Raw genomic sequence first — 25,453 nt, 5'->3', positions numbered from 1 at the left:
CACACATATGCTTTGCTCTGGGCACCACTTAAGATGCAGACAGCACCGCTGTGTGTGGGCATGTGTGTGTGCATGTGTGTGTGTGCATGTGTGTGTGTGTGTGTGTGTGTGTGTGTGTGTGTGTGTGTGTGTGTGTGTGTATCACTCATGTTGCAAACAAAGCACTTTAGCCTCATTCTGTAACATTTTATCCTCCTCTATTTAGCATTTATAAGTGGTATACATAATTCTAAAAATGGTTGATAATACACTATAATGTGTTTTTTATGACAATATAGTAAAACTGTTATAATCTTGTAATATGTAATAATCTTATATGTCTTCATAGCAGAAGCTATAATTGAGTACATTGAAAAATCCTTAAAATGTCCTTATATCAGCTTACAACTACATTATAGTGTTATGAACCTTTCATAGTATCTTTAAATGGCGCTCACAGTGAAGGTTCAGTCAGGACTGTGAAGTCATTTACACCCCACAGATCAGCTGATCATGAGCTGATCTTCCTGAGCATCAACCTGTTCACATAACAGAGGGGTCTATTGAAATGCACAACTGCTTTTGCTGCTGCTACTCTCACCAGGGGCTCCGACTGCATCGCAAACTGAAAACACACCACCTGGAAAACTGCATTTGTCTGTATCAAACCTATGTTGAAACCTATGTTGCAGAGACTAACCAATAACCAATCTTTCTTACACCTTTATGTGATATGAATGTAACACTAAATAACAATGTTTAAGCCGTGGCTCTTTTCATAATGGGCCTTTTTAATTGCTCCTCTCAATAAGAGATGTTTCTAGCTTGGCAGGGAATCCAGTTTGAATAGAGCCATTGATTCAAAGTGTATTTGGCTTAACGAATCCAAACCTCTTCTCAACTGAGCTTACTGAGTCAAGCCGATTATTTTCTGTTTTAATAATTCAAACTGAAGAGGCTTTCTCCATGACTGTAGACTACTCTGAACAATAAGAATAATGTGCACTCCTTTAAGTATGATTTGAGAACATCCCAGCAGCTAAAATGTAACACTACCTCCTCGAAAACTGTTTTTTCAGAGCAGAAGTTTATTTCGACCTTGACATTAAATGTCTTTGTCCTTGTTAAAGCCATTATTTACTAGAGCGTGTAACATTCTTTACTCCCCAGTGTGTCTCCTGGAGGTTTCTCTGTATATTTGTGTCCTATTGTTAAACGTCCAAACAAGCCTCCTCTTCTTCGTTACTGCATTCATTCATTTTTACACAACACAAGTATGAGAGAACCGAAGGAGAGAATAATGAGGACAGGCTTTCTCAGTAGTTTGGTTTAGTATTTGGGCTTTTCTCTCTCTGGTCTGCAAAATAATTCAATGATATTCTCGACGCAGAGTTGTTGTTTTTTAATAACCCCGTTTCTTGTGTTGTGTTTCCACTCAGGATGACTACTTCAAAAGCTGGGCTCCTGCCAAGTCTCTGGACCAAGGTGAGTCCTGCTGTTTGTGTGTGATATCATGTTTATATTAATGCATACTGTGTATGGAATATCAAACATCAATACTTTGACTTCTGACTAAATTGTGTCTGTAGTTGGCATCGCATGCTTGATCATACTTGTTTGATGTGATCAGTGATCTAAATGAGGAAATCGGACAAATTGGCTTGTTAAGACTGTGACATCAATCTAAACAACACGAGACACTGATGCAATGAGAGGTTTGACATTCATTTGTTGAATTACGAAAAAAAGTACTGACAGAAGTATAATTGTGATGACAAAATGCAGGTACGATGTGTCGGTAGGAATCTTCATTTAGTCTCTTCCTGTAATGCACTTCTCCTCAGTTAAGTCAAGAGGGTCATTTTTCTTGAGCGAGTAAAAAAGTGATTCCACACACAGAGGCTCATGTGATCATTACCAGGGACTGCTCATTTTTTTGCATTTTTGGTTTCTTTCAAGTTAATTGAAGCAGCCTTTAAAAGGATGTGCCACAGCTGAGGATACTTTACATATCACATATCATATAAGGCCCATTCACTCCCATTCAGTTGCAAATAACGTGAAATGACTTTGAAGACTTTTAATTCAGATAAAGATGATCCATCTTCGTTTACTTCATACATGTATTACATGCATTGTAATATGATCGCCTCAACAGAAACAAACAAACCGAAAATAATTCTGGACTACACATTTACATGTTGAAATTGCAGCCATCTGCTTTAAAGGTACAAATAATATGTAGCTAGTATAATAAGTACAATAAAATAGCATGTACATCAATGGTTGAATCGATTACTGTTTCCCATTAGATAATAAAAGTGTAAAACCATCTGCTGTACAGCGGTTTAAAACACTAATTAACACTAGTTAATCTGTACATTTTCAGAATGTATTGAAGGAATGTTTGCACCGATGTTAATATAATGAAGCTTGAATGTGGTGTACTTATATTATGTCAACTTCACATCAGTCCTCCTTCAGTGTGATGTGTGGACGTGTTGTACCCGTCTTGTGGGGACATAAACCTGTTTACAGTCACATTGTTGGGACTCGCCCTCGTTTTGGGGACAAAATGCACATCCTAAAATAAAGTAAATCATTACATCGTAGGGTGAAGACTTGGAGTCAATGTAAAGCCCCCAAAAGTCATAAAAACACGACTGTGTGTGTAAATGTGTGTGTGTGCGTGTGTGTGTGTGTGTTTGTGTGTTTGTGTCTTTTTCCAAGGCTAAAAGCTGCTAGTTTACACAGTTACATACTGCTTATGGACTTACCATAGCAACAATGCCAAGTCCACTTATCAATCACACTCAAGTGTGTAATGCTCTTAGACCCACAGTAACTCTTGACTAAACTCAATTATTGCAAAACACTCACTTACTTTCACTCACACTCTCACGGTTTCACACACACACACACACACACACACACACACACACACACACACACACACACACACACACACACACACTCACACACAGTTTGGAGGGGTTGATTGGACTGTAGCTCTCTGAACAGCACAACAGACTTTAAATCTTTCTACCACAGAGTTTGTTCTGTTCGGTGGTGGCTTGTTTTTTGCATATGTAGCACAGTAACTGTAACTCTTCAGGGAAAGACTTGCTGAGCAGGTTTATCTGGGCCAGCTCCTCGTGGAAACTGAGCCTAATGAGAAGAGCCTCGCCTCAGTGCATCATAGTGTCTGAGAGAGAACCAAAGACAAAAAGTAAACAGAACTTCATTCTCTCAACCAGGGACTAAATACATGAGATGTTATGGAGGGATCCTCTGTGCCAAAACCCAGTTGTAGCAATAGTAAGGAGGCCTGATTTAGATGCTGGAACGACGATGGCCTAACAGAAAAAAAATTGTTCCAGTGAAACTAAGATGAAACACTGTTCTCCAAGCATTTAGTTTGTTTACTAATTAGGCCAAATCTTTAGTCGTATCCAGCTTGACTGTAACTTTCACCTCTGTATTATAGAAGTAGCTGTAGTCACTGTGATGTCACCCATTGGTTTGTGGACTGGCGTTGTGACGCGGGTGTTCATTTTGGCTGTCGCCATCTCGGTATTTGAACATTGCCATCTTGTTTTCTATTTAACCACAAGTAGAACAGCAGGGGGTGGAGCTAAGCACAACCGGTTGCTTGTTAAGTGAACCATTTGTTACAATTAACTTTCATGAATTGAAAACACACTGTGAAAGGGTTAAAGTTCTCAGACAAAAACACAGACAGATTCCAAACTGCACCACGCCGTGGTAGCAACCTGTCAATCACAAGGTAGTCACGCCCTAAAGCATATCCTGCTGAATGGTCAATTTTACTCTAAATGGGACCAGCATTTCCTAAATGAACATCATGTTGTATTGAAGAAGACTTGAACTAGCGATTAAGACCATAAACTCATGTTTACAATGTTTTCTGAGGTAATAAATCAAGTGATTAATAGGGTCATTTTCTCATAGACGTCTGTACGACTTCTTTTTGCAACCAGAGGAGTCGCCCCCTGATGGCCACTAGAGAGAATGCAAGTTTAAGGTACTTCGGCATTGGCTTCACTTTTCAGACCAGCACACACAGTCAAACTAGACGTCACCCTCCAGTTTCCAGTTTTATGTTCTTCTGTGGTGATATCTACTGTATGTGGTGAAGAAAAACTTCAGTTTGTTACAACTTGGGATTTATTCTTGTAACAACTCTGCACCAAAGTAAAGGTCAGAATAGACGAGAACTAGCAAAATAATTTCTAGCTGTTCCAAAAAAGCCAGGCTTGAATGCAGGGTGAAAAACCTTCAGTGTAGCACATATAAAAAATTTGCGTAAAGAATGAATGAAGAGAACTTCATGTAGACAGTCAGTGTTGTTTTTGTAAACCATGACCACGGTCATTCGCTAACCTTAACCAAATGGTTATTACTGCTAATATGATGACGAAGGTCTTCTTATCGTCTTACTAACCTTAGGGTTTGTTTTTTGTGTGCGACTGACCACTTGTGTTTGTCGCCCTTTTGGCCCTATTTTAGATACTACACTATTTAATTTGGTGCTACAAACTGCAAAATATAAAGAACCTGATGCAATTAATTATAGTTTTCCTTTAACTGTGGCAGTATAATTCCTTTCATCACCTACTACATATAGAATTTTTTTTTAAATTCTTCCTGAAAGCCCTTTCCTCCTCTAAAACGTCAAGGCTTTTACACTGCCCACACCACACGGTACACTCCATGCCTGTGAGTCACTGCAACACTTTGACAGGACATAGTGAGGTGACTTGTCCTCTTGAGAATATGGCATCTGTGCACTTCTCCAGAGAGACATTCAGTGTAGTTGAAGCAGAGAGGAGCTTTGTGCCAATTAGACTCTTTATGGGAGTGCATAAAAAAAAAATGTTCTCAATCTTTTCCTTCGCCTTGTTCTGCTGCAGCGCTCCACTTCAGCTGCAATGTGACTGCTCCCCTGCTGCAGAGCTGCTAACAGTGCAGTTGCTCCCACACAAACAGCACACCTGGGAGTAATGGACAGAAAAACAATTAGACAGCGAATAAATGATGAGAATCAATCTGTTCTGCTTTGGGAACGTTTGCTGATTTCATGTGTCTAAAATTGCCTGGAGTGGGCTTCATTTTCACCCAGCTGGTACTGCAGGCATCACACTCATAAGTGTTAGCTTCACCTTTTGACTCCAGCCAGTGTCAGCATGACAAGCTTTTAGACATGAGTCATCCAATGTGGGGCATGATGCCTGAATCCCTGTCCTAAATAAAGCTACAATACTGACTTGTTTTTGTACGGAATGTTGTCGTCTCATAAAATCTGATGTGTGTGTGGTCAGATTACTAACATCATATTGAAATGACCAGGGTGACCACAGCACATACTTGCTGGTCAATACAGCAGAAATGGTAGCGCCATCAGTCCCCACCTGCTGATCTCAGTTTGACTAATGAGTCACTGGTCGCCCTTGGAGACTAATCAGCAGCAGGAAGGTTGATGGGGGAGAATCCAGTCCCCTGATGAATCACTTGCCGATTAATGCTTCCCTCTGTAGCATCTAATGAATGGAATCAGTGGGATCACAAATGACTTGTTGGTGAAACTGAACAGCAAGCGATCAAATCCACCAGTGGTAAATCTTTTCCAGGATTAATGAGGTCCAGCAGTTGATGTGTAGCTTACTGTGGAGCTGTGATAAACATACATTTAAATCCGTGCTAATCCTACAGAATTTGAGAAAACTTCAGAATCAGATGAGCCCAGTTGGCTGCTTTGCCTCACTGAAATGAACATTTATCCCCTCTCATCAGTATACCGATAACATCAACGCGTCAAGATTGCGCTGTTGATTTAGTTTTGCATACAGTCCTGGTTCCTGTGTGACTCTGATCCGTCTGGTGACAGCAGGCCTGGTTTCAAATAATTGTTTTCTGTCTCTTGTTTGTAGCTAGTATGGTTTTCCCACACTGTGTTTTTGCTAGTATGGATGGCTTATGAGACTTAACAATGTGTAACAACATTAGAGCCTTATTTTACACAGGGTCTCTTCATATTAGAAGCTGATGTCGTGGATTAAGGTTCTGTAATCTGCATTTGAAAGTATGTTTAATAATTTCCTTGGGATGGTAGCGGTCGCTTTTGTTTTTCAATTGGAAAAAGGCTGTAATTTGCCATTCTATTTCTTTTATTTGGCATAATTTATATCTTTTTCTAAACGTTTTCTCACACTAAGAAGCTCCATCACCACCAATACGTCTGTAGAAGCAGTGTATGATGTGAGTGATGCTGTAAATGCATTTTAAACACCAACAGAGTAGGATGTCTGGTAATGCTTAAAAATGGTACAGTGTGGGTAGATAGACGATCCGCCAACATATGTGAATTCATTTTGTTTTGTGAACATTTTATGGCATAAATCAGTTACCTGTGTTGTCTCCATGTATCCATTGTTCATATGACAGGGTAGAAGCATCATGGGAGCACAAGAAATCCTCACATGCAATTTTCTCGGCAGACTGAAGAAGTCACAAACTTAGCATCCCGTGGAGGCAAAATTTTCCGTCTGTTTTCTCTGGCAGGCAATTTACTAAACCGACAGAATCTTATATAAAGTGCTGCTCCCCACAAAATATATTCATGCAGCAATACAGTGCCTGCAACCCTGCCTTCTGTGTGTCTCAATCTCTGCAGTTACAGAGGTCTCTCTCTCCCTTCAGACTTTTCTTTCAACGTTATCCTCACTTTCTCTAAATTCTCTCATCACTTTTGTTCTTCATGTTTTCAGGCCATTTCTCTCTCGGCACCGCTTCACGTTGTACGCCTGCGAGTTTTCTATTGTTTCTGAAGTATTGAGTTCATCGGAAGGAAATTACATAATGATGAACAATGGGTGACTGTGAATCAACATACCACAGTGATGTGAACACACACACACACACACACACACACACAGACACACACATGCACTGAAAAGCCTGCGAGAATTAGTTGTAGTCGTTTTTAAACATATTTGATGAATATTTTATGAGGTTTGGTGATAATTATCACCAATCCCTTGTGTCATAGTCTCGTATTTTCTCTTTTTTTTCTTTCATCAGCTTCTTTTGCCCGGCAGGAAACCGTTAGTAAGAGCCAACATGCTGTCCCTTCCAGCTCCACTTACACATTCTTCATCCGTCAGAAAGTACAATTCGACCATGTCACAGCAACTCAGTAGGGATCTTCTCCACACAGTCATAGTCGAGGTCACAGCTGACAGGCTCCGTGGTTACCATCACTCAAGTTTCTAGCAGTCAGATCTCTGTGACTAAGATATTTAATTTAAATACTTTGTACGTTGCATTTGGCTGAATTAAGAAAATATGATGAAGCCTTTGCTTGGATTTGATTTTTGATTTGACAGTTAGGAAAGGTATGTCTTTTAGAAACCTTTTTAGTTTGTATTTGTTGAAATTCTCTTTACATCCCAACAAAAAAAAAAAAATAGAATAATAATTCAGTATCTGTGTCTGTCGCAGGACTGTAATGAGCTGCAATAATCATTTCATTCGGTCTGAATGAGTGGCTTTGGAGGGGGGCCTGAAAGGACCGGCTGTCAGTGTTGCCGACTTGGCGACTTTCTCGCTAGATTTAGAGAATTTTGGAGCTGCTAGCTTTCATTAGAAAAGAGTTGGCAACACTGGGCTGGGTTTTTCAGTTGGATGATTTTAAAATCTAGCTTACTCTTACTAGTTTCTCAAATGTTGCCGACCCCAGTTTTAAATGTGACAAACCTTCTTGTCGTCATTATGCATGAGGACAGACTGAAGAATCCTTGGCCACATTAACTTGTTTCCAGTCATGGATGGTTAACCTGTTAGGCCTCGTGTACATGATGTGCTCACTGCTCTATAGCTCTGTAAGGAGGTAGGTGTGTGTGTGGGTGACACTGGCCCATGTCCCAGTCAGCCCAGCTCGCCCCGTGGGTGGATTAAAGAGACATATGCTACTCAGATCAGGGCTTCATGTTCGTGGTGAACCAATTCAATGCCCAAAGCATACCCAGGACCAATAAGAGACATTTTGCAGGAGTTGCCTCACGCTCTCTTCCCAGTGAAATAGTCTCCTGGTGACGGGGAAGATGAATTTAAAATACAAGTATTTTTTCCACTTTGGATTTAAGCCAATAAACAAACTGTCAAAGACCGTAGAGCCCCCTGTTAGTGGCACAGTCAACATAAAGATGACTGATGACTGTAAATTTAAATTGTATAAACCCAGTAGTGCAGGGGAAATGCTGCCTCCTATCTGTTTTAGCAATTGGCTAGAGCTTACACATTACAGCTTTTATATGCTGCTAATTCAGAAATATTGAATGATGTATAGTATTTTTATTTTTCAATATAAATAATGGCTTACCTAAATGTATATAGTTAAACACACAACATAGGGTTGAGTAAGATTATGTTCCAAGGTTGGATTGTTTAATTATTTGCTTTAAGTAATTTGTCTGCATTTTTTTCAGAGAAATTTGAAAAATAATACAAAGACAAGGTCCACTTACTTGCTTTTGCTGGACCTTTCAAAGGGAATGAAGATTGCTCACTCACCATTCTGTGTCATCTGAACAGATTTTGAGATGTAGTTCAAAGCTCCAGACAACCTAGTCAGAGGACCTTGTGTCAAGATAAACTTGCCAAACTACTTTTTCTAAGTTCAGGTAAGAGTCAGGCCTCATAAAGGCAATACAATTTAACAGCTTCTCCTCAGTTTTTATTTTATTTTTACATTTCAGTAAACTGCTGGTGGAAAACCTCAAGAGAACCTTTTTTGATATTTATTTCAAGATCTTAAAATTACTTTTATTGTTGAGGCAAAATCCAATATTTCTGCAATTTTTGTACAAGCAGACGGAGGGATATGAGCGCACACACCCACGTTAGTCTTCTTTGTTTGTACAAAACACACAGTGAGCTCATAAACACAATCTCACACACACACTCGCACTGCGGTTGTTGATTTCTCTCTCCGCCCACCTGTGACTGACTACAGCAATCTGGAGTGAGAGCGGATGCCTTGTAGTCATTATAATGTCAGCCATGCCCTGACATTTACTTTAACTTTTCCCATTTAAAGGGAGGCAAAAAATACCTGCTGTCAAACAGTCTTAATACACTACAAGCTGAAGTTCACTGTTGACTAGTTACACTTTCTGCCATTTAACAGTTTTTACTTCTTTTACTGAGCTGTGATACATTCGGAACCAACTGCTTTGCAGCCACGTAATCACACTTAATGCTGCACCACGTTACTGCCACGTGTCCACCAGGTCAGCTCAAGATCCTTCTCGAGTCAAACTACAAATTTTTATTCAATACTGGTTTTCTATATCTGCCTTATTTTACGCTCTGTCCCATCTGTAACCATTACAGAGCCGCCCTGAAAGCCCCAGCACAGACACGGAGAGACTAGAGGAGAGAAAGAGTCCTTGGCAGCAATGTTAGAATCAGTATTCTGGCTATTTCATTCTCGGCTTTTGTCTATGGGCATGCCCAACACTTTTGTGAGGCTGTGATTGCAATACATTATATGGAGACGGGGAGTCAAAGGGAGGATTACAAATGGCAGGCAGTGCCCCATTATCACAGCCGGTCCAGAGGAGCACAGGAGAGTCAAACTGGCAACCAATGCTCAGAAGACACAATACAGACAAAGACAGAGAGAAGACAATACAAGTTTGGTTCACAATTTTCAGGTGTTGTCTGTTTGTCTAATTAGATTAGGTAGTGAATAAGTGGTTGCCATGGGAACCATGTTGGCAGCGGAAACGGAAGCCATTTGTGACGCACTCTGGCTTGGCAGTAGCATCCACAAACAAAAGCCTCGAAAATCTGGAGCTTCCAAATTGCCAATCAGCCTGATTAGACGTGACATTGTGTTTTCCCAGCAGAGTGTTCGTCGTTGTATATTTCATCAGCTATTTCTCCAACTGACTGAGCCTCGGCCTCTGTGAAGATATGCTGTCTGTCTGCTCCCATCCCTCATCGGTCCATCTTTAATCTCCCCAAACTCTGTCACTTCTTCTTAATATATGCTCATATATAACCATCTTTGATCTGCGCCTGGAGAAGCTAAAAGAATTAGATAGAGCGAAACTGATAAGAAAAGAGATAGATTGGGCAACAAACAACAGTGAGCACCTCAGGTCTGTGTATTAAGTGGAGTGTGAGCTGGAGCAAGAACAAATATCTCATTTCAGTCTAATGTGCTAAGGGTTTGTAGTTTGCTCCCCAGGCGTTTTTTAAACATTGTTTACCGCTCTGATTTTAATGGCTTGTTGGCCACATCATAAAAGGGGACTCAATATCCACGACCCTCGGCTCAGCTCTTATCTCGCTCTTTCAGAGGGGTGAGTGCTCGCAGTGTTGAGTCTTAACACATAAATGGGACTATCAGCTGAAACGCACATGTACACGCTACAGTGATTTCAGGCGTATGCAGTGAATTAACCAGTCACACACACGGATGGTAATCAATGATACCTGGATCCTGCTGAGACGCAGCGGAAGGTAGTACACACAATCACACCGAGGGTATTGTTAATTTAATGAACAGATGAAACCAATCATATCAGCAGAGCAGTTCAATTTCTGTTTAGGGTGCAAAAGAAGAATTGGTACGGAAGAATAGGCCCTGGGGAACTAGTGCCGAGAGAAATGGTGATTAATAAAGGGTAAACGTTAGCAGATGGAGCCACAGTGAGTAGAGTGGATTGTTGCTGCCCTGCACTTCCAGTTTAGAAGGACAGAGCCAAAACCAACAACAAATTCAGAATGAAGCCGTGAATCAATGGACTGCAGTGTTGTGAACGGTGCTGAACAGGCTGTTATGAAGGCGAGATACACACAACAGTAGATCACATAGAGGGAAGCTATGTGCGTGTTTGTATGTCTGTTTTCATTCCGCCCTTTGTGCCCCGTAGACAATAGAGCCTCCTGTGATCATCGTAAATTAGGATAAATAAACTTCAGAGGATGTGAGTTGACAGCCGTTGGTAGCGATCGTAGCACAAGTCCTCAGGCTAAATGCCAGCTTGTGAAAGTGACGGTGGCATTGGAGAGTCTCGAGGGAGGAGACACAAAGATGTACAAGGCCTCGAGAGCACTTGAGAGAGATTGCCTGCACAGAGGATAACTCAAGAGATAAGAAAGTCATCCAATAATGAGGAGGAGAAAGGTCTGGCAAAGAGGATCAAGAGGAAAGAGTGGAAGAATAATGAATAGAGGGCGTATTGAAAAAAAAAAGTTCACTTTTACCTCCACACACATACATCTCCTTAATTTTTCCTGTCATTATATACCAGGGGTCAGCAACCTTTCTGATATAAAGTGCCATTTTTGTATTTTATTGTTAATCAGTGTTCCATATCGACAAGGTTAATATTAAGTTTAATTATCCCATCAAAAATTTTAATTTTGTCCATTCATAAAGGCAAAGTGCATTTAAAAAAAATTCTCTTTCAAAATCAGGACATTGTAATAATATGAGTGCACTTTATAAGCAGGCCGCCATCATTATGAAAACACCTAAGTTGAAATCGTTAACCCTACACCAACTTTCCACCAATCTTCAGCAATAAAAACGGCAAGGCAAAGGCAAGGCAATTAGCCAACGAGAGGCAGAGTAGGGCAGGTGGATGAATAAGGCAATCAACATTTCCAACAAACTCTTGCACTCTTATTGCTAGGTTGAGCTACTGCGTGCCAATGGTGGCATGCCTGCCAAAGGTTGCTTACCCCTGTTAAATATAAATACAGGACATGGATGTGTTTGGGAGTTAATCATCGCAGGGTGTTAATGACACAGCCTACGGACAGACATGACAAACTCCCTGTACCTCAGTGTTTGGCTGCTCTGCTCCCGCCCTGAGGTTGGCCACCACTGGCCTGCTTCCATATTGGATGTTGTACTGCAGTGTGTGTGTAAGAGGGAGGATGGATTAGTGTTTTTGTATTAAGATGGATAGGTGCATTACTGTGCTTTCCCTTGGCTGATTCTACTTGTTTTTGAGCTCTGCAGTGATGCTGCCATGATTATTCCTTCCAGACGAGAAAAATAATGTTTGTGTCACTTTGTTAGCACCGCTAAGTCCGTCTTTCAGGTTATTAAAAGTATCATATCAAAACGAATTGTGAATTGGGGACCTGAGTGTGATGAGAAAAGTGATACCATCACATGTCTCTGCATTAAGTAGGCGTACAGAGCTGGATGCGGGAGGCGATTAGCTTAGCTTTGCAAAGACAGGAAGTAGAGTTGAACAGCTAGCTCGGCTCTCACCAAAGTTCAAAACTAAGCCAGCAGCTCCAAACCATAGTAATGAACTTTATCTCTTTTATTAAATCCAAACAAAAACAGTAACCTAACAACTTGAGGTTTTTAGAGCGCTGTGACATTTAACTATTTATTGGCTAACAACAGCCAAGCACAGTCGAGCAACTCAACCAACAGAGACGTTATATTATAGTTTGTACATGAGTGTTAGTCTATGGATTAAACAGATATAGCATTGGTACCAACACAAATAAGCATGCTTATTTTAAGCATGTATTAACTATTCTAATCATTACGGGTTTGTTTCTTTTATGTCTATCTTTAGAGGGAGAGGCTGAACCTGGCAGATATGGAGACCCGGGAACTAAAGCTCCCTCTAGCTCAGCCAAGAAGACAGTCCAGGATGGTGAGTTCGGCAACATAGTCTCATTTATTTCTGATATCTATGTGTTGTTGGGCTATCTCAGTGCTGATGTAAGCCTATTTGTCCTATAATAATTTGTCGGATCATTGCAGATTACCAGGTTTAATGAGAAAGAAATACTCTTATAGCCGGTCATTGATGTTTCACAACAGAATGCTGCATTCATTTACACTGAGTTTAAATTATTCTGCGCTGCCGTGTCAGCTGCAGATCCAATAAAACAGTGGATATAATACAGCAGTGTTTAGCACAATTAGTTATCCACGCTGTCTCAGGTTGTGTGCAGAGATGACAGTGTGGAAGAGAGAGATAACCAAGCTCGCAGCTCGTCGCCTGAACCAGATAGAGCATGGCAAATGCACACGGGATGATCAAAGCTAGCCCCGTCAGTAACGTGGAGCTATTTACAGGGTTAGCTTGAGTACGTACACTATGGTCTGTTAGTGCAGGCTAACACAAATATTGTAATTTGAGATGTAGCACGTGAGAAATGATGTACTCGGGTAAAGATTTCTCTCTTCAGAACACAGTAGAATACCTGTCACTTCTGGTGTTTGTGCTCGCAGCTTAGCAGACTTTAACAAGCTAACGTGGGTGTAGTGGGCTGAAATCCTGTATATTGCTTTAGATTAACATGGGTAACATCTCAATTGAACTTTGCAGTAGATGGAAAATGTATGCAGTTCATTACTTATATTCAGTGTTTGTCTTTTATTTTTGTACTCGCTATAAGAGTACAAAATATGTATGCAGGTGGGCATCATATTTTTATATATGCAGTACAGCATATATTTAGGTTGTTTTTTCAGCTTTTAGCCTGACAAATCGATCTACTGTGATTCATAATTAGCCAAAAAACATAATTTACTAAAAGGTGATATGAAATTGATTAATTAACCCCTCCCCCGTGTACTCTGTGTCATGGTGGAAAACACAAGGCTGATTTAACACGGCTCTCGTGTCCACTTACCTGAACGCCATTGAATGTTCATATATCCTGGTTGAAGCCACAACAAGGATCCAGACTGCTGCTGAAATCAGTTGATGAGTTGGCAAATGGAAAACTAAATGCGGAACCGATTGGTAAATCAAATGCAAATTAGAAATGCAACGGATGCACACATTGTGTTCTGTTCGTTAGGTAATTACAAAACCAATTACACATGTTTTGATCTAATTCAATGGGAGATAAGCTGCATGGTAACATACAGTAATCCACAGTATCAAAGCCTATGAATCTACAAAAAGAGCCGCAGCCATATTGTGCTGCTGTGAGATTCAGTCTGAATAAATAGCATCTCGTTCCCTAAGCCTCTTCATGTACTGGAGTCAGTTCAAACACAGATGTGGTGGTCTGGGGTGAAGGTTTTTTCACCCCAGGTTTTTTCACCAAGTTTCTCTTTTTATCAGCTCTGATAAAACATTTACAAAACAGGGATTTATGTTGTCTCATAGAGATCTGCCATTCAGAGATTCAAAGATTTAAATTGCAGCACATGCTTTTGAATGAGAGTGCTTTTGTTCCCGAAAAATAAGTGAACATGTCAGGCAGTGAGTGGTGAAAGCCAGAAATGTCATAAGCTCATGTAGAAATGAAGTGAGTCACTGGTGTTGAGCCCACATGTGCTAAACAAACCTTACTCATCTTTTCCCTTTTAAATGGAGCTAAATGTGAGCTTTCCGATGACATGTAGTATCATTTCACTCTCCACTCTTCTGTGGTGTGTGTAGGAGTCTTACTGGGGGCATGTTGTGTTCAGATCAACACAAAACCTGTCAAGAAAGAGGAGATTGAAAAGGGTTTTAAACTAGATACAATTAATATAGTCTGGTCTTTCTCCTATTTGTCACACTTTAGGTAAAAGGGTGATCTAATGGATATGCAGAGTTTTGATTTGTCATATGATTAATATAGTAAATATGAGTGGATAATAACAGGAGAGGAGAGTAGATGGAGGTACAGTAGAAGAGATACAAGGATCTGATACTCATTATCATGCATGATCTTTCTCTCTCTTACACACAAACAGACACACACACACACACACACACACACACACCCTTCAGCTTCAGATTAATGAATGCCTCAGTCTAGGACAGAGCAAAAACATTTAATTATCCCTGACACTGAAGGTGAGACAAGAGGCCAGATCTGTCATCCACCTGTGTGTGTGTGTGTGTGTGTGTGTGTGTGTGTGTGTGTGTGTGTGTGTGTGTGTGTGTGTGTGTGTGTGTGTGTGTGTGTGTGTGAAAAGACAGAGGAAAAAGAGGAAGAGACAATGTCGATGAGACAAAGAATCAGGCTGTGTCAAGCATGTGGTCTTTCAGTGTAACCTCTCCTGAATTTGACTAAAGGTCAAACTGATACAAACTCCTTGTCTGGCAGCAACACATGGTCAGTTATGAAAGAACGAAAGAAAGAAAGAAAATAGACCACAAGACATTGTACAAGTGCAAAATAAAAATCATGAATGAATAAAATAAAACCTTTTCCTCCTGCACAGCTGCAGGCCATTCACTTCTAACCCTGACATTAACAACTAGACAAAAATCCAGTAGCTTTAATCGATTGGAAGAAGGTAACAGAAAGGGGTGAAGATTCTGACGAGTTGTTAGATCAGTCAGAGGCAAACACACACACACACACACACACACACACACACACACACACACACACACACACACGTACGCACACACACACACAGTCAGTGTTAGCTAGCTTACAGCTAACTTCTGGACAAGGTGCATAGGCTGTTTGGGGCAAATAAACACAGACTGCACAAACGCTGCAGCATATTCACACGAACGAGGTGTGACTCACAGCTTCAGTCTTAACAAATGGACTCTTGAAATTATCCACACACACACAGTGAAATGAGCCAAAAGCTGGGTGAGCGCTTCCAAAGAAGGCCGATATGATTGTTGAATTTCAGGTAGCCCAACAGATAACATGTTTTGAATTGAATCCCTTTGTATACTACATACGCTGACCTGTTATATGTCATATTCTATTTTACTTCCATGATGATGATTAGAATTATAAACACACTTTAAGCGGAACAGTTAATGTACAATCTTTTTAAAAACTGTAACTAGCAGCTTCCACCTGAAATTAATGCTTTATTGCATACACATGCATCTTTGCTCTGAAGCTGTCTTCAAAGGCTTTTTGATTATGTACTTTCATACAGTTCCGTTAAAAATGCTATGCTTCCAGCAACAGCTTCACAAACATACTCTCTTAGGGCTCTTCACAATAAAGTATGTGTGTGCATGTGCTGTTGTGTGTGTAATGGTTGTGTGGCAGTGATGAATATTCATTGTAGGCGATAGTCAATAGTCTTTCTCCCTCTCCAGATATTTTCCTCCCGTAAGCCACTGCAGCTTCTTCTCTGACATTCAAACCGATACAGCCTGTTTATCTTCTCTATTTCAGTTACATCCACAATAATATGATTTTCTCATGTTTTCAATAATTAATTTTATGGATGGTGAACCCGTTCTATCACTGCGTCCTCCCCGAGGCCCTCTCTGTGCTTTCATCCTTCCATCATTCCTCGCTGTCATCCATCGCTTCAGTGCCTCTCGTAGGCCAAACAGCCAGACCCAGAGGAACGTTCACAAAGCAGACAGAGAAGGGGTTTTTATTTCCTACTGATCTGTTTGTCTTTCTGTTCTCTCCCTCTCTTTCTCCGTCTCTTGTTTTCTCTTTGTAGCCCCCCAGGTGAAAGAGAAGAAACACCTTTTTAATTAGTTTATCAAAGCCTGAAAGAGATGCTCATTTTTCAAATAAGAGTCAGGGATCCGTCCTCTGTGAATAATTGTTGAAGCTCTTGTTTATTAAATTTAAAACGTGTTTATTTTACTTGCTATTAGAAACAGTGGCTGGGGAGAGCAATGCAGCACAGTGACGATAAAGGAGCACACACACCCATACACACAGATTACGGAAACACCCCGTTGACCCCATGTCCAGCTCAGCAGCAATTCATTTGAGGTCACCCTCTTCCCTCAGACAGAGTTTGTTGGCGATGTGCTCTCTTCTATTGGACTCTGACTATCTTTATTATCCAATCACTGCATTCCATTCTGGCCTCCGTCCAGTATTAGAGGACACAGGAAGAGTGTTTTATCTTACCTTTCTCTTCTCTCGACACCTTTTTCTCCTCAGGAACATTAAGGGTGGAAGAAAGAGGGAGAACAATTCTTGAGGAGACAAAAGAGTAGGGCAATTTACTGTCAACTTTAATTGTCATAAAATGTTACAGCTTCAAGTATAAAGTGCATTTGCTGCAATTAAATGGCTGGGAGTTATGTTCGGGGTTGGATCATCCAGGTTTTTTTTTAAAGGAGGACTTGTGCACACTTTAGACTATAAATCGGCAGAAGTGCAGCTTGACTTAATGAATAACAGTTCAACAATACAGCAACACTGACACTTGAATGCAATTAAAAGTGATTCAGTTACTGTAGACTGGTTCTACATTTTCCCTGTGAAGGAATGGATCAAAACCATGACCTTGTGGATTGCAGAGTAATACACGCTGAAAATCCCCCACAGTATCCAATTGAGAGTATCCATTTAAAAAACACTGATTGTAATTTAATCACAAAAATACAACTTTCAGTCTTCGCTAGAACTTTCCTCAGAAGTCAAAGGGACGAGAAACACTTTGCTGGACATACAGTCTAACATATGTGTTGAAAAACTACACATGGGTATTACTATTTTGAGAAACTGTCAGGTTAAGTGTGTAAATCAGCCAATCTGCCATGAAGAAGAATTGTCATGCCAAAAATCAAATATCCAATGTTTGAAAGCTTGACATCTGCACAAGTCAAATAACCGCTGCATCAGAACTAACTAAACTGAATAACATTATTGTAACAGTATGTTTCCAGCTCTCCTCTGGCTGGCTGTGTTTGCTCTGTGGCTCCCTGAGCTGTGGATTTGGAGAGATGGAGGGAGAGAGGAAAGGGATGGAAGTCAATATATGAACCTACTTCATCCACAGTTAGGGAAATGGAGGTACAATGTGCACAAGAGAGCAGTGTCACTGTGGTAATGGCAGGAAGGCAGAGCGAGGGCAGAATGACAGTTTATTGTAACACAGCCAAACCTAGACGCACAGAGGAACAAAGCTATGATTGCTGAGACATAATTATGATGGTAAGGAGAGCGGGTGAGACTTTTATTAAAACTATATACCTTCACGTCCCTTTACATCCCTTACAGATACACACTGTATATGGACATAAGCTTAATGAAAATGACTTTGTTCTTCATGTTTTGCTGGATACATTTTTTTTTCCAAAGAAGCAGCACCACTTTTGATTTCAGCGGGGAATATATCTTCTTTTATGTTCTCGCTGAGCATGAGCTACCAACCATGAAGTATATTGATTCCCCCCCAGTATATAAAAGCAGATCTGACCAGATGGTAGCTGGGATGATGCTGCGTTTGCAGCAACAGCAGCACTTACAAAGCCTGCTGCAACACAGCAGCCACGAGGTGTCCATGTCAACAGATTTTTTTAAAAGCCTGATTGTAAAACTCTCACAAGGCTGCACTGTACAATATCAGTCCTTTGACAGCTGTCAAAAACTACAGATTCTTTGAGAGCTTCATCAACACTTAGAGACCAACATAGACCCATTTTCTGGTCTATTTAGGGGGAGATAGCAGGTCAACATAGAAGATGCCACATAGAAGTGGTGTACATCAGCTGGAAGCTGGGAACCTCAAGATTCATTTAAGATGCAGCTTAGTAGTATGCGTCAAGTTGTTCTAGTCATAAATCAGAAATAAAAATGAACTACTGAATTTAAATAGTTTATGAAAAAGTAAAAGGGCTTAGCAATTTGGGGATTTATACCATTTATTACACATATTTGGTGCTAAATGTAACAATTTCTTTATCCTTCAATAATTGAAAATGATCAAAAATACCTCAATACCACATTAAGACACTAAGACATGTGCAACACCATAGAAAAATCCAATCTGTGATTTGATATAAAAAATGTTTGACATTTAGAGTATTCTGCGAGAATTGCATTTTTTCAGTGATTGGATGGCGAGCACTTCTGTTGTGAAACTGTTCAGAAACTCCCTTATTGTCGATATACCCAGGAAAGCCATACATCCTCAGAACTAGAGCACATGGTGTTTAGTTTGTGGTTATTAAGTTTAATGAGGCTGTAATTATCTGAGAGGTCGCAACATGTCATTCTATACAGTGACGTCAAGTTTAAAAAAATGGTCTCACTATGGGGACTAAGATCATCACACATGAATACAGTTTTCATTCACATATCTTGGCCTGTGTGAATAATGTTGGTCGGGGTCGTTGGTTGGGATCGTTGGTCGGGGTCGTTGGTCGGGGTCATTGGTCGGGGTCGTTGGTCGGGATCGTTGGTCGGGATCGTTGGTTGGGGTCATTGGTCGGGATTGTTGGTCGGGATCGTTGGTTGGGGTTGTTGGTCGGGATCGTTGGTCGGGGTCGTTGGTCTGGATCGTTGGTCTGGATCGTTGGTCGGGGTCGTTGGTCTGGATCGTTGGTCGGGATTGTTGGTCGGGATCGTTGGTCGGGATCGTTGGTCGGGGTTGTTGGTCGGTGTCGTTGGTCGGGATCGTTGGTCTGGATCGTTGGTCTGGACCGTTGGTCGGGGTCGTTGGTCTGGATCGTTGGTCGGGGTCGTTGGTCTGGATCGTTGGTCGGGATCGTTGGTCGGGATCGTTGGTCGGTATCGTTGGTCGGTATCGTTGGTCGGGGTCGTTGGTCGGGATCGTTGGTCGAGATCGTTGGTCGGTGTCGTTGGTCGGGGTCGTTGGTCGGGATCGTTGGTCGGGATTGTTGGTCGGGGTCGTTGGTCGGGGTCGTTGGTCTGGATTGTTGGTCGGGGTCGTTGGTCGGGGTCGTTGGTCTGGATCGTTGGTCGGGATCGTTGGTCGGGATCGTTGGTCGGGGTCGTTGGTCGGGGTCGTTGGTCTGGATTGTTGGTCGGGGTCGTTGGTCGGGGTCGTTGGTCTGGATTGTTGGTCGGGGTCGTTGGTCGGGATCGTTGGTCGGGATCGTTGGTCGGGGTCGCCGGCGATCCTGCTGTTCTCACGGGGTTAAAGAGGATTTTACAACAAATTGACCATTTGGTTAAAATGGTTTCTGACTGAAATACATATTGGTTTAAAGATCTTACACAGCAAAATATGTTTGAACACGACAACCAGCACTAAACTGTGTCAGTGTCTGATATAGAGAGGTGCAAATGTGCCCACTTTGACTTCAGTCTGAGGACATTTATGTTCACTTGTTAAGGATCTGCTGTTGTCTTGTGCCCTCGCTACTCTGTCAACTCTTCCATCTGTCTCACTCCTACAGACTGGTAGCGCAGCACCCAGGGGCCATCAGTCGACTTGCATGTAAACAAGGACAGTGGTTACACTAATTGGTGGTGGTGTCTGTGTGCAGAGCTGTTGTTCGTCCTCACAAACTGTAGCATTATAGAGAATACACACATGACACACATTTCCTCCTTTATCACCCACCAATTTCAAAGCACTGCATCTCCACAGTTTCTCTGTAGAGCAGTGTCTGATGAAGAATCATAATATTTACTTCACACACACACACATACAAATCCTTCACACTTGTACATTTGGCAACATCTTATCAGCAACTGACAAGCTTGTTCATTTACATAAATCAATAACACTTTCAAGGTAAAAATGTGGGTTTGAGTGTGAAAATGTGTTTTACTTGGCACTTTGGAATGAATGGATATGCAATAGGCGTGTCAAGTTGTATTGCTCATGAATATTGTCTTATTCACCCACACACACACAAACACGGAGGAGAATAATGTCATACGTAAGATTAGAAAGAAGCGAGGGGAATAAAAGGAGGTGAGAGACTGGTCTTGAGGAAAGTGAAAAAAGAGGTGGCGAGAGTGTGCTGCAGTGCTTCTGCATTACAATTGATTGGCTGGTTTAACCGGCAATGCTGCTCACTCGAGCTTTAAATAGATGGATAAAACTCTCTTTTACCCTACACTCTTCCATTCGCCTCTCTTCCCTGCCTCCTCCTCCCCCTCTTCATCCTGTCATTTTCCCCTTTCCTCTCCTCGTTTCTTCTCTTCTTTTCGCTCCTTTCTTTTCCTCTCCTCCCCTCTCTTCATAGATACCTTACATTTCCAAATCACGTCGGCTGAAAACAACTTTACATTCAGAGGGTCATTGTCTCTCCAAATCTTTTTGCTGTTTATGAGAAAGTTTTATCTGCGTAATCATCGACATGCGGCGCTTTCTGTACTTCTGTGTGTAGGTGCACAAACTGACTTGCTCATTTGTATGTGTGTGTCTGATTTCCAATTTGTCTGTGAGCGGAGGTCACGCACTAATCCTAAATTGTCCTCCAGTCCTGTTAACCAGATACGAGCCTCCTTTTTCCTCGACGCCTCTTCTCCCCTCTCCCTTCATCTCTCATTTCCTCACGGTGATAAAGTCATTTTGCAGCGAAGTGAAATAAGATGAATTTCCTGCAGCGCTGATAGATGGAGGTGAGGACATGGCCCAAATAAGCGGGCGATAGAAACACACAGATCAGACAGCCATCAGGAGGAAGGTTGACATATCATCTCTCGGCATTCTGGAGAATATGAGAGGGCACGCGGGCTTGTAATGCGTTTTTGTATCTGTGTATGTGTTTTACAGATTGTAAGGAAACAAGTGTGTTGCTCAGTTATGACAGATGTGGAAAGTGCGCTTCCCATGAGACTATCTAACCTTCACCATCTTTATTGTGTTCGTTCATAAAGATAAAGAAAGCTCTCCCATGAGCATTGACAGCTCCAGATATTTTTTTTAAAGTTATGTATGTTAAGAGCTGATACGTGTAGGTGTTCATTCATTCTTTGATGGTTGTTGAGATTACAGCCTTACTGCAAGTGGAGACAAGAGAACTGCCATCGTGCCTGACTCTCTCTCTCTCTCTGATTTAACGCTGATAAACCAGCATGTAAACTGCAGCGCAGAGTGTGATCAGGTCAGAAACTAGTTGATGTTCACAGCAGACACCAGCTGTGGCTCAAACACAAGCCATTAGGCCCCTAATGGAGACAAGGCCACTGTCATTATATAATGTTTGTAGCCACGTGCTAATGACTTGTACATGACGCATGGCTTTGATCTGTGCTCAGTCCTAATTAACTTTGGATTTTAAATCGTTTTTAGTTTGTTCACTGTGGTGACAGGATGTGGTCTCTGTCTGTGACTTAATACCACTTTGTCTTTGATCTCTTACATCAGCTTGGTGATGGGTCACCATGACCACCAGTCTAGAGTCTACTCTAGACTCTTGGTGAGAACCAAGAGTCGGGGGTGACATAGACATCGCAAGAGCCGGATTAAACCCTTGCGTCCCACCCCCATAGCAGGGGGCAGGTCGTCTACTCCCTCTCTCTCTGTGGAGCAGCCACAGCTGACCTTTCTCAGCTTATTTCTTCATTCTTTTCCTCCCTGTGTTCACAGGCTTCACAAAATCACCGTGCACACACAGCATTTCATAGTCCCATCCCTTCCCTCAGCTGTACAAATCAATACGGCCTCTGCTCCTCCCAATATTTCTCAGTCAACACAGCAACCCAAGAGCCCCACCCAGCAACCCAAGGGGCCCCACCACAGGCTAACCAAGGCTCTTCCTCGCCTCCTCCTTCATGTCATATTAGTCTATACTTTTTCACCCCTCTCCCCAAAGCCTCCCCGATCCTTCCCTGGTGACCAAATGTTTTTGACATCACCATTCATACTTCTGACTCTCTCATATGCTACATTCTGCATTTACATTTTTACGTTCAGACTCCTATCTAGGGGTTCAATGAATAGTCAATGTAGTCGACAAAAAACGATTGAACAAATTGGTTTCCGATGAATTTAAACGTGGTAGTTGCTGTACGATGCCGGTGTTGACTGTTGTGATGGAAAACCTCCAAAGTGTGGGAGAATTTGTCTCCAATCCACACTGTCTCTATGTGATCTAAAGCTCACAAACGCTGTCTGTGTTTGGACGTCTCTGTCCCTCTCTGCCGTCTGTAAGCAGCAGCTCCTGGGGAGCTGAGTGGACAGCTGCTGGCTAAACTGCCTTCATCAGGCTGACTGACAGCAGAAACTTACTGGACCAAAACTGTTTTCATGTCGGCTCCATGGGAAGGAAACAACAGTGTTTGTATGTATTGATTCATTGATTTTATTTCCCCACATGCCCTTGCAAGTGAGTAAAGGGAATCTGCCTTTGGTGAAACAGTTAAACTCACAGACAGACTGGGAGCCTTAATCAGTCAGTGTGAATACAGTTTAGGGGTTGCCCGATAATACCGGTATCATTTTTAATGATAAAAAAAAAATCATATTGTGATAATGGCAATATTCAGACTTGTTGAGGTAATGACGTCATATAGTTACGCACAGCAACAGCAAGAATGTCTGAAAGCGGCTGCACAGTGGAGGAGTTAGTTCTTAAATAGGGGAGTGACAGACTTCAGTGGTGTGGACACAGCAGCGTTGTTAGACAGCTAAACGCGACAATAAAAAACTTGTAGCACAAAACAACATGTGGTGTTGCTGTGAGACTTGTGTAGAATAATACATTTATTCAAATGGAAGCATATCAGCGTATCTGATACGTGCAAGTGAATGGACATAAATAATGCTTCTAAAAAAGCTTTCTATATGGATTGGCCTTCATATATGTTCGGATGCTATAGTAACCTGTTTGGTTCATGGCAGGACTTGATTTCTGTCGATTGCTGTTGTACCAGCAGAACAGATCTTTGAAATACATATTTTTTTTAATGAAGTCTTCATCTTTATTGCCTTTGTAGTCAGCTAGCCCAGAACAACTTCAAGCTAAATCTAAGAGCTGATAGCTAAATAAGAGCCACTCAGTAATGATGCAATTCTTAATCCGAATAGTCTATTATTCGTTTCAATAATCAATACATTATTGGACTATCAAAAGTCGTCATTTGCAGCCCTGCTCCTATATTAGCCTATATCAGCAGCTGACCAAATACATCAGTTCCAGGGAATCCTCCAAGGCCTCACCGCACTCTTTCTTACCAAAACCGGATAAATACTTCAGAACACTATTCCAGCCATTTCTTCCACATTGGCGCAGCTTCCACAGCAGCCAGACTGGGTATCTCAAATCAAACTACTCCAGTATTTATCCAAATACTTTTTTATTTATTCAACAATCTCAATAAAGTCGGTCACGCTCATGCTCACCACAGCTCTATTTAGGTCTGTTGATTATTTTGAATCTCCTAAACTCCTGAGATGGATCTCCCTCAGTGAGTGTCCTCTTCTTCTACAATAGATCTGTCCACGACTGACCAAAATGGTCAACTTCCTCCTCCACGTTCATCTCCTTCCTCACATCCATTCTTCCATCCTCAACACCTGATACTTCCTCATTTTATTAAATGGTGTGGTCCTTGATGGTGAAAAAAAAAGCTCTCGTCTCTCTCTTTTACTGCCATTGTGTCTTTTTCACCTTTTCCGTTTTTGTCTTTTTTCTTTTGTCTGTCAAATGAAAGTTGGTTTGTGCTGTTAGCCTAGTGTGAAATGACACAATGCTCCGAGTCAATGAGCTGCTTTGATCTTTTGTCACCCTGGACACCAGCCAGCTGTGCTTGGCTGCCACGGCAATAATGTCACTGTGGAGATTGATTTGGAAAAAGATGGGGTTGACGCTCAGAGAAAATAGTTCTCATTAGGAAGCTCACACTGCGGAAAACTCAAACGTTTACTTCATACCTATTACCATTCTTCTTCTCCGTCTTTTTCCTCCAACTCATTATTTTTCTTCCTGCTTCAGTTAGTAGAACGTAACAAACGGCCAGCTGGAAAAGCAAAAGCTTGATGTTTTCCTGCATCTACTTCAGCACTACATTGTGCTGATTCTCCTGCTGTGAATGTTTCCACTGACTTGTTTTTGCAGCTCAGAGATTAAGTTTATCCCTGATCTCTCCCCGTAGGTCCAGACGCCACCAAGGACCCCTGTCTGAAGGTGCGCTGCCCTCCTCACAAGGTGTGTGTCAGCCATGACTACCAGACAGCCATCTGCACCAATCACAAGCAGCCAACTCACAGGTAAGAACCAGTAATGTGACATTTTAGTGTGTTTTTGTTATCATTGGTACTGTGACTCAGTATAGCGGGCCGTCCACTAATCACTCATCCATTGCTCCTCCCATCATATACTCGGGTATCAAGACGATAAAACAATTTTAAAGGCGGAGTCGGCGATTCTAATCCAATACACTTTTTGTCGATTTCAGTGAATATCTCGTTACGGCTGTCATTTCTGTGTGTGCGCTGAAAACAAAATCCGGTGTTCAGACACGGCCCCTGGCTACCAAACAAAGCAGTTTGGACTGAGACACACAACACAGCAACAGGGGGCGTTCTTGCTCGTGCAAAAGAGGGGAGAGGCCATGGATGTATAAAGCAAAAGGCAGTGGGAGCCAGAGGGGTGGTAAATCTGGAGGGGTGCATTTGTTTGGGTGTGGAGGTTATAAACTATTGCTTACGCCACTGTACATTTTTTCGAGCGGTTAAAGAGTGCTGCAAACACAACATTAGGGTTGATTCAGCATCAGCAGTATCTACAAAAGAACATCAAAACAGTAAAGTTTTGGCTGCTTTGATCCAAGACGTTCTCTTTGGTTAAAGGAGCCT

The 25,453-nt window shown here is 41.6% G+C and overlaps 1 protein-coding gene across 3 annotated transcripts in view; it reads left to right on the top strand.

The window, feature by feature from the left end:
- The window catches only part of spock1 (SPARC (osteonectin), cwcv and kazal like domains proteoglycan 1), an 87,568-nt gene that overhangs the window by 39,870 nt on the left and 22,245 nt on the right, over positions 1 to 25,453 (top strand). For 2 of the 3 annotated variants that reach the window (XM_068714718.1, XM_068714717.1), the window contains exons 3-5: positions 1,419 to 1,464; positions 12,618 to 12,698; positions 24,751 to 24,865. In XM_068714718.1, the coding sequence (XP_068570819.1) occupies positions 1,419 to 1,464; positions 12,618 to 12,698; positions 24,751 to 24,865 (242 nt within the window). The remainder of the gene's footprint in view (positions 1 to 1,418; positions 1,465 to 12,617; positions 12,699 to 24,750; positions 24,866 to 25,453) is intronic. The other variant, XM_068714719.1, reaches the window with a different exon arrangement.

This window comes from Cebidichthys violaceus, unplaced genomic scaffold, assembly GCF_023349555.1.
Source record: "Cebidichthys violaceus isolate CVI_PGR_0920_01 unplaced genomic scaffold, fCebVio1.0.p SCAF_2, whole genome shotgun sequence".
Lineage (NCBI taxonomy): Eukaryota > Metazoa > Chordata > Actinopteri > Perciformes > Stichaeidae > Cebidichthys > Cebidichthys violaceus.
Note: the sequence above shows the minus strand (reverse complement) of the source record. Positions and strands in the feature narration are given on the sequence as shown.